General features: G+C 37.9%; 1 protein-coding gene across 1 annotated transcript in view; it reads right to left on the reverse strand.

Moving 5' to 3' along the window:
- Positions 1 to 6596, reverse strand: part of ltl (leucine-rich repeat-containing larval translucida) — a 93103-nt gene extending 86507 nt beyond the window's left edge. Inside the window, exon 1 of the mRNA XM_083110181.1 lies at positions 6010 to 6596. Within this exon, the coding sequence (XP_082966307.1) occupies positions 6010 to 6326 (317 nt within the window). The 5' untranslated portion in view covers positions 6327 to 6596. The remainder of the gene's footprint in view (positions 1 to 6009) is intronic.
- Between the last annotated feature and the right edge of the window lie 4270 nt (positions 6597 to 10866).

Raw genomic sequence — 10866 nt, forward strand, 5'->3', positions numbered from 1 at the left:
AAATTTCACTTTAATCTATCTTTCACTCTCCCCTATTGTCTCCTGCTTATTGTTTTATCTCTTTCTCTCACACACTCTCTATTCTTTCTAGTCTCTAGCTTTCTTCACCTATCTGCATCTCTTTCTGTATTTCTGTCTCTTTCTCTCTCTCCCTCCCTTTATTCTTGCCTCTTGTTTTCTGTTTTCTGTATATATATATATATCTCCCCCTCTTTTGATCTTCTTCCGTCTCCTTTTTCTGTTTCTTTTATACATTAATGCGCATATATTTCCGTCATATTCTCTCCCTGCTTCTTTTCCTGTAACCTCCTTTCCCTCTTCTTCTCCTATTCTTGTGTTTTATTCATTTCTTTCTGTCTCTTCTCTTTCCCCTCTATTTCCTACATCTCCATCCCACTTTTTCTCTTCTCTGTCTTTTTATCTCTCCGTCTCTTTTCTTTTTCTCTTCTGTCTCCTCATATCTGGTTTCCCTGTATCTCCTTCTCTCTCTCTAACTCCAGCCCCCCGCTGTCTTCAATAGACATATCATCTCTCTCTCCACAGCCGCGAGATGGAAAGGCCAAAACGAACACCGCTGCTCCATTGTGACGAATGCAACTTCCGTGTACTCGAAGGCAGAGACGCACTGGCAGCAACTTAAGCCTGTTCTACCAGCATTTGCTTTTAATATTTTGTTCTCTGGAGCTAAATCGTTCGCGGGGATATGACGAGAGCGCTGTTTCCGTGACGTGGAAAGCGCCTCCGTTATGGGGAAAGAGAGGCACAGGCAACACGGAATTTAATATCTGACAAAAAAAATGCAGATTCTCTGAATGTTAAGGTTAAAGGGAATGAAATGTTGTTTTACATTACTGTTACATAAAATTATTATAAAACTATTTAAGCAATATTTCTGAAAGGTTAGAGAGGGAGAGATATAGGGAAAGAGACAAGAAAAGAAAAAGGGGCAGACAATATTTTTTTACTCTCTCTGTTTAAAGTTATTTCAAAGAAAAATAAAATATATCGTAGTAAGGATGCATTGCACAGAATACATTACAAGACTAACTTATTTCAGAGCTTACAATTAGAGATGCCATCGAAACGAGACGAGAATTGGCAGAGTGTCAGTCTCTTTTCGATTCATAAACATCGTGTCTCCCATTGAGGCAAACAACCTTCCTTAATAAAGTTTTTCTTTGTTCGACGCATCGTTCCAATGCTACAAGCCCTCGAAAAAGACATTTTATCCTGCATATACATGCAGACACGTAGCACAGGCTCACAATTGCCACTAATGTATTGAATTTGTACAGTCACGAACAGTTCTGGGTTGTAACAAACTCATTGACTTACAGACAATGATTAGAACCAAGAAGTATTCGTGACTGTATTTACTATAAACGAAACATATGACTTATCAGATATCCACTTGGTATGTTTTAAAAAATTGAACACTGAAGCAAATTTGAGAAGGTAAATTTTTCAATATCCGACCAAATCTCGCACACTAAATCTCAATCACGTTTCGCAAGTATCGAAGAAGCTGGAATAGATATAGTCTCGACTTTACAAGACTGTCTCGGTTCGGCTGAATTTCGAAACAGGACTGGGATTTGTCTCGGAACCATCCTCAATTACGTACAATAAATACAGGTAATGATAATAACTGTAATTAGGGTGGTACCGAAGCCGACAAGGAAAAAAAGAAAAGGATTTACAGTAAACACGGAGTTGGAAATTTGTCGGTGTTTTACGACGACACCCTGTATATACAAAAATATATTGATCGATTGATTTGTTGTTTTAAGTCTACAGGACCTACAGGTAAAAGTGAAATCAGAACCACTGTGTCATGTGCCTCCAACGGGTATCGCACCCGGGACCCCTTGATTCAAAGCAATGACGTTACCACAACTCCATCGGGGAGGCCCACCCTGTACATACGTTGCTTATGACACACTTACATTAAAGAAACAGTACCTGAGAGTTTTTTTCATAAACGTAAGTGCATTTACGCTACAGTGAGCAGGTTTGTCCTTGGTTCCTTATACAGTCTGTGTGTAGCACACAAAATAGTTTACCGACAGAAAAGAAAAGGATTATCAGATACAACCGTGAAGCTGTACTAGGTGGTTGCATACCTGCTGTCCCACTTGGTTGCATACATGTTGGATTAAATATAAAATTCTTCAAAGCAGCACAAAGCGTTAATGAGCAACCCGTTACTGAGAACAGTTATGTCACCAGAAGCCAGCTGATACGGAGGTGATGTAAAGGTGATGTAATCATCACCACGCTCTGACCGCATTTACCCTTCAGAATTGTCCACAGCATAGCAATATAAGAATAGTTTAAAATTCCCTATCAAAATAAACGGGTACTTTAGAAACACCCTGCATCATACACCAGAGTGTGGAGCGTTTGAAGCCCTAACCCTCGGTTTCTTTTGAAGTCGCTTCATTAACAGAGAAGCGGAGAGTCAGGCATTGATTAATTATCGATCGAGTCCTAAGGATAGAACCTCATTGAGGGGCTGAGGTCGTCTTCGGTCAGTTTCCATGGAAGGGCTTTTCCTCTCCATTTGCGGGAATACCAATTTTTTTGTGTGAACAAAATACTTCGTTATTCTTTTTATGTGGTACGCTCATGTTTCAAAACGTTTGTTTTTGCCTCAATAAATTACAATATAGTTGAAATGGTTTTACTATATAGAGGTAAAATATAGTTTTTGCTCTCTATTAACATATATCAATTATATTTCCTTATATTTTTCTTGAATTCTTCTTTTTCTCTTATTGTACAAATAGTGTTGTTGGTGGTTTTGATCGGTTAATGGTCTCTTGCAAGTGAGAAAGCATGGAACACTAAGGAACACATTACTACTTTGTATGTATTTCGATATAGTAAAGTCTATTTGAAGTCAAAACTAATTGCTTATCTTTGTCGTTATAACAAGACGTCCCCCCACCCACCCCGGAAAATATCGGTGTGTGGGGGGAATTCCCTCTCCCCCAGGATTTCGCACCCTTCTAAGAGCAACGAGAGAGAGAGAAAGAGAAGGTGATGATGGAATATTATGAAGAAAGAGACAGAAACGAGAGACGGGTTAATAACGAGATGGAAAGAGAATGACAGAGAAAGCAAAAAGTAGAGACAAGATAAAGACAGTGAGAGAGAGAGAGAGAGATGAAGAAAGAATGAAGATGAATAAACGGAAATGGCAGATGAACGAGTAATGTATTGAGCGAAACATCGAGGAACATAAAAAGAAGAAGTGAGTAATAAAGTGGCAAGCGGAAGTCTACAAAACAATGTGCACGTACATTCTTTAATCCGAGAGGAACCTTTTCATGAGACAAGTTTGGCCACGTGCTTTCAAATGTCATCACTACAGTCACAGACAACCCACGTGACTATTGTGAAATTGGTAGTATACACTAACAAAGTTCTTAAAGAATATTTGCCAATGTTTTACATTTCCGTCATTGTTGACTAAACAAAAGTTAAGTATTATTAATTTAATGCAAGAGTTTCATAGGTGAAAACATTCGCGACGTTTCAAACATTACTCAGCTAAATTTCTATGTATGTTTTCAAAAATGGAATGGCAATCATGCAAAATGAAAACGCACGAGAGCTACCGGTGCGAAAGATATTTGAGTGAGGAAAGATACACCAAAGCGAAAGTCAAGCATTGCGGGCCCCCGTTGCGGAGTAGTTACCACATCGCGCTACAACGCCATGGGTCCCGGGTTCAATTCTCGGCCTGAGCATGGATGTTCTTTGTGTGTGTTCCTTCCATTCACCAATTAAAGTAATTACCTTTCATCCCCATCGTCGTGATTAATCCAAAGTGGCAGAAAAGCGACGCTAAAGAAGAAGAATACATACACAAGATACAAATTTAGTTATAAAAATATTATTATTGTTTCAAATAATGTAAAGGGTTTTCCAATAAGAATGATATGATTTTGAAATGAACTGGCAACTATGCTTCAAATGTTATAACTGTCACTAGTTGTCATTTATGTTTAGTATACTGTGACAATTCATCATGGCTAAATACACGCTTCAAGAACATGTGGTTATTATCCAAAAAAATATGAAAATAGACGTTCTATTGAACTTGAAACGGATCATAATTTTGGGCAAAAAATTATCTTCTCAGATGAAGCTCATTTCTGGTTAAGTGGATATGTTAACAAACAAAATTGTCGTTTTTCGTGTGAAAACAATCCACAAGAGATTCACGAGAAGCCCTTGCATCCTCAAAAGGTCACTGTATGGTGCGGTTCATGGCATGGTGGCATCATCGGACCCTTTTTTCCCCCAAAAAAACGAGGTAGAAGATGCAGTTACAGCGACTTTTGAGCGGTACCGATTGATGTTAACAGATTTTTTGTGGCCAAATTTAGATGAAATTGATTTGGAGGACATGTTGTTCCAACAAGACGGTGCCACATGTCACACTGCTAATGCCACTATCGACGTATTGCAAGAAGAGTTTGTGGAAATGATGATTTCAAGAAATGCAAATGTTAGTTGGCCTCCAAGATGTTGTGATTTAACTCCTTTAGAATGCTTTTTGTGGGGTTATTTGAAATCTATAGTCGATGCAAACAGACCACGAACCCTTGATGCATTAAGATTGAACATCGAACGCTGCATTCGTTACATTAGTTCCGAGTTATTGCACAAAGTCATCGAAAATTGGGTTCATCGAATCGAGGTGGACACTTAAATGATGTGTTATTCAAAACATAATGTAATAAACTATACTTCAAAATAATATAAAAAGTTTGGTTGTATCTGAAATAGTTTTTATTTTGTTTCATTGTAAAATCATATCGTTCTTATTGGAAAACCCTATATTAAATGGAATTGCTAAATCGACTTCATAAAAGTTAATATATAGCGGTCTTAGTGCCTATGCACGTAGTCTCACAATCTCATTACTGAACGTTCTTAGTTCGTATCTTGGTTTTCGCATATTGCGTCTTCATCACTTATTTGCATCATCATTCATCTTCATTGTCATGACGTGGCTGAAAGCAACGCAAGATGAAAAGAAAAGACAAAAATTTTTCGAGACGAGATTGTTTACAAACCAGGACAAATTGCAATGTAGTAACTGAATTAGAATGTATTCGTCGGTTTGTCATCCTGAGAAAAGATCCGGGTCTTTCCTCAGGGAGGGTAATTGAAACGGAAGCTGCAGTTTGACTTTGGATGTGACTCACTGCATAATTTGTCTTCTACGGGGAATCCAACACGGAACCCTTCCATTTTAAAGAATAGTGTTAATCCTCTGCAGCAGTTCCTACCTTCTATTTCCTTCTCTACTAAACCAAAAACACGTTTTTGTTTCTTAAAATTTTGTCATATCGTATCGCTTTTCTAGCTGTTTAGGGCTTGCCGATGGCGTAATGGTAACATCGTCACATTCCAATCGAGGAGTCCCGTGTTCGAAACCCAGTGGAGGTAAATAGGGGTCGGATTTCTCTTTAAACTGTAGGTTCAGTCCCGATTATACTAACTGTGCATGAACTGGTCTTGAAAACAAACTCTACCTCATCAGACCGGATGAGTGTTCTTTGTGAGTTTCCCTTCGTCATTTTCATGAAGTCATCGTCGCGATTAGCCACAAGTGGCAAAAAAGCGGCGCAAAAATACACATACCCCTTTAGGTAAATTGTGACGATGAGAATGTGAATGATTGTCGCAGAAATTAATGGAAGAACAGAGTGGAACACATTGAGGTAGTCGAATTTGAATTTGTAAGTTCACTTTATACACAGATAGGCTAATCGGGACTGGACCTACAGTTCAATGTGGGATCCGAACCACTGTGTGACTCCACCGGGTATCGAACCTGGTACCCCTTGATTACAAGGAGACGACGTTACCACTACGCCATCAGGGAGGCTCGGTGGCGAGATAAGATGAGGTTGTGATATGATTCGTCTTGTCTCTTCACCATACCAAAAATCAACCAACCCGGATAAGAAAGATGTGTCTGACACTTACCTGAGGTTATCGTAGTTCAGTTTCAGGTGGGAAATTCCAAAATGCAACTCCTGGAAGTTCCTATCCCCCAGGTCCGGCAGCTGAGAGTAGCTTATCTTCAAAGCGATCTCCGAATCTGGTGGAAACTTGTCCTGCAGAGCGTTGACAACTTCCGAAAAAGATGTCATCTTCTCGCAAATGACACGGAGAGTAGACCCGTGTATGTTGCAAGTGCAAGGGGAGATCTCCTGACGCATTGAACAGTGCAAGTCTCCCAGAGACAGGCCCAGCAAAGTGTAGAGAAATGTTGACATTATTACCAATACACTGCCTTGCATCGCACTAAAATATTTTGGAAGTTTTCAATTCGAAGATGAAGCGTCCAACACGCTTGACACGACACGTTATTTTCTAAGAAAAATAACACGGGCTTGTATCTGCCACCATATACAAGTACTCGCTCCGTAGAGAATATTCGCGAAACTTTTTCCTAGAACTCGACGCGCACAGCACGGACAAAACATCCACCGGGGACCGGGCGCTAAATGATCTGGTAGTGAATTCTATTCGGCAGCACCTGCGTGCGCTACTCGATTCGCATTTGTTCTCGGATTTATCTTGCATAGGGGGCGGGACGACAGAGTACGTGCGCACTGACGATTGCGAACTTGTGCCTCTCCTAGAGAAAAATGAGAGGCACCTAGTGGTCGGAGCGAAACTGCTGATCGATGAAGCATCAACAGAGAGGCGTCTTCCAAACGAGCCAGTTTTCTGTAAACTTAACAAACTTTGCTTTTCTTCAAGTTTCCTTTTTTTATAGGCCTATCGGCAGTAAAGAAAGCATAAAAATGATAATTGACGAAGGCAGGTCAAAACATTAGACAGACTCTCTGGCGCCAGTGATGATAGGTCGAAGGGATTTTCCCTCAATGAATATAAAGGAGAAAGGGATATTTTAAGAAATTATGCAACAGTGGCTGTAATATAGCAATATTTTATGCAAAGGGGTTTAATTCAGGATGTGAATATTTGTAAATGTAGATGTTATAATTTCTGCTATTTTACATATCTAAATAAAACTGGCAATAAATAAGTTAGAAGTATAGTTTCATGGAGATGTGGAATACAAAAATGCTAAGAAGCTAAGTGTATGTGCTGAGACAAAAGGTATTTTTTCTTGTATTTTGCTAATTATCTAAGTTTCATCGTGATTCTGATGAGGATGACTGATGAATTTATTAATCCTTGTCTTATGTAGGATTCGAAACTAAAGCATTTAACTTCACAGACTAATATGAAAGGCATAGATGTGTAATTGATGCCCCCAAAACAATGGAATTGCATGTATCATTGTCAACTTGATATGTCTTGTAAGTATAAATGTGTCTAGCCATATGTGTAATACGCCAGGGTGCGAAATCCTTGGGGGGGGGGGGGGATGGGGGATCTTGGCTTCAAAAATCCCCCCACTAAAAATTTCCGGGGGGAGAGTTTTTGTTACAACAAACAAAAAATCAGGAATTACTTTTAATTTCAAATATACGAGTACTTTACTAAGAATAGTATCGAAAACACACAAATTACTAGTAGTGTAGTTGTGAGTGTTCAATGCTTCTCTCTCTCAAGAGATCATTAACAAATCTATATCAATATGCACAATAAAAGTAAAACAAGAATGCAAGACAATAATAACTATGAAATCTAATTGATTTACATTAGGATAAAGCAAAAACTAAATAAAAACTTACATATAATAAAACCACTTCAACTATTTCATAATTTATTAACATCTTTAACCAGTTAGTAAAGGAATTAGTTTGCCAGTTTATAATATCTGATATAGCCTACTGTATATAAAAGTAACAAATTAATTTATTTATTTGTAATTAATAATAATAACAACAATATATTTTAATTTACTATTTTTTTACTTTTAATAACATTATAAATATGTATATCGTATAATTTATACATATTTGTGTGGAGGGTGTTTGTAGATTAAGATCTTTTCCCCTCACCAGTCTTCAATGATTTCGCACCCTGGTAATACCTATATATTATTTGTGTTTAATGTATAATTATATGTACATGGTTAAGTGGAAGAAAAGGTTCTACACGGTCTTTACTGCGCCATTTAAAATAAGGCATTAATAACAAATAATAATATATTGTTTCAACAACACCGATAGAATGAAATTATCCAATGTGTTAGAAAACGAGGAAAAATGTATTTATTGTTTCGAAGATAAAATTAGTTCAGAATGAATGTGTTGACTATTTCAACATATTTAATTTGCTATATCTGTCTCTCTCTCTCTCTCCGTTTCTTCTTTCTCTATAATCTGGGTGGGGTGTTATACAGGTACATATCTACATATGTTATCATATACTTCCGTCATCTGAATACATCTAAAGGCCGACATTCGTGGCGGAGTGTTTAGCACAGCGCGCTATGACGCCAGGAATTCCGGGTTCGAATCCAGGTCTGAGGAGCATGAATGGTCTTTATGAGTGTCCCTTCATCAATTTCATTTTACTATCACTCATCCTCATACTCGCTATTAGCCAAAAGTGGCAGAAAGGATAAGTAAAATTAACCAAATCAATCAAGCAATCAATTCATCCACAAAATTTTAAATATGAAGGAGGGGCGATGCGACCCTGTTCATTTTTCGATAGAACTTAGCAACATCAAATGAATAAAGTGAAGGCTAATGAAATTATTGGAAAATTCTATATAAATGTGAGTGGTTCCACGATATACCATTATCTTTGCACTAGCTCTAAAAACACCCCTTGATCATGTCAGTGAGGTGGAATCCTATTTACAATGAATCATATTTATTGTTAAGTTTAACCGTTTGACGCCCAGCCGGTATAGATCTGTACCATCAAGCAGGGGTGTCCACAAGGAGGGGGGATAATGTCGCGGACCGTACTATCAAAATTTTAACCCTCTTCCCAATGAAAAGAAAATGTTCATGTATATTACGCGATGTGGAACTAATCAAATAAAAAATATCTTCATTGGTCGATACCTTCCTTAGTTGCATGTAACCTTTCTTAAAGCAGATTAATAGGAAGTTTAGAAAGTAGGCAAGTTCTTGAAGGACTAGTTCATTAATACTACTTGAGGGAGAACCAGTGTAAAATAGAAATAACGAGTTGTGAATAGCGGTGTAACTAGTGTATTTTCGAAACAAGCGACTGCAGCTCAGGTACTTTTTCAAGTAACGATATTAGATTACATTTACAGAACTTTTGTAATCTTCAAAAGTAAAGAGTAAAATTATGGTTTGCTAAAAGAGACAGTAATGAAATGTTAATGTTTAAGAACAGCCATCTTACGTTACATTTGTTACATACGGTCTATTTTAAATTTTCTTAACTTTATAACTCTTCCATATCTAAACATACTAGGCTTGGTATAATATAATGAGAAATGGTGAAATAACAGTTCTTTTTCAGTTGATGCATGCTACCAAGGTTGACATGCTTAAAACAAACACTTATAATTGAATAGTATAAATAAAATAATTTTGTTCCGCACTTAACGTACAATGTTGTTAATATCAATGTATTGTGTTACGTTCACAATAGAACGTGATATTTCGGAAAACAGACTAACTACTACGGGGATAAAGTCGGGCCTGGAAAACGTGTATTTGTTGAACATTCTCGAACAACCTACATACGAGAGTTACAAGTAACGTAAATAGATATTTTAAGAAGTTAGTAAAGTGTTTATAACCAGAAACATAGCCCTTACTTGGATGATTAACGATTACTTATCGACCATTCTTCTTAAAAATAAGCCTTCTTGGCAGTGGCGTGCCCAAGGGAGGGTTGGTGGGAGGGTCAAAACCTTCCTCTTAGTCCCAGTATTCAAAAAGTAATACTAATAATAACGTCATTGGTAGGAAGAGAAGATAAAATGAAGGCTGACTACTAAAAAGATCTGTACGTACCCCTCTCTCCCTTTCGAAAATCCTGGGTAAGCTACTTCTTCTTGCTATTAAGTTTTAACCATGTTTTATTGTTCTTGATTAAAACACTGTTTAAAACATAAAAAATGATTTATTTGTTTCTTTTAAAACAACACATTCTATGTTCCTGTCTAGAATAAAGTAAATGTAAACTGTTACTTTTTAAGCTCTGAGTAACTTTTAAAAAAGTAACTTTCCGAATACAGACTAGAACCATAGAACTCTGGTAAGTATAACTTTACAGCTTTGAGGGAAATTTTCTAGCCAAAGGGAATTTTTGACCAGCTCTGAGTGGATTTCTAAGAATGGAACCTGCCACCACTGTCACCATCCACAGACCGTAAACTTTTATAAAGAGAGGAAGCAAATAAGGGCAGATGGTGGTTAAAAATGATCCTGCTGACAGATTATAGTAAGCACCTACGAACCTAATGAATGGGGAGCGCCTGCCAGCCTCATTTCCACCTTTTGTGGCAAACAAAGGACCTCCCCCAGTCTTCCTTGAATGCACTCAATGGACAGCTTGTCATTTCTTGAGGTGCAGACGAGGGTTGGATTCCTGTCACAACCAAAGAGGACGCTGTTTACAATAGTGTAGAGCGAGAGGCGCCGATTCAACACGCCATGTTGGTGCCATTGCTGTCACTGGCGAGGAAACCCAGTCGTCAGAATACAACAGACATCACCAGGATATCTTCCTATGTTTTTGACAAGGTTGGGGAACGCGGTGTAACGCTTTACAATATCAGTAATATATCATAAAAATATCGTCGTGGCAGTGGTGATATGGACATGGTACAAAATCACTGCAGATTGGTAGGGGGAGGGGCGAAGGGGCAGACGCACCTACACCCACGCACACTAAATATAAAATATATTATATCGACTGTCC

Source organism: Lepisma saccharinum, chromosome 23 (genome assembly GCF_977018435.1).
Source record: "Lepisma saccharinum chromosome 23, izLepSacc3.1, whole genome shotgun sequence".
NCBI lineage: Eukaryota > Metazoa > Arthropoda > Insecta > Zygentoma > Lepismatidae > Lepisma > Lepisma saccharinum.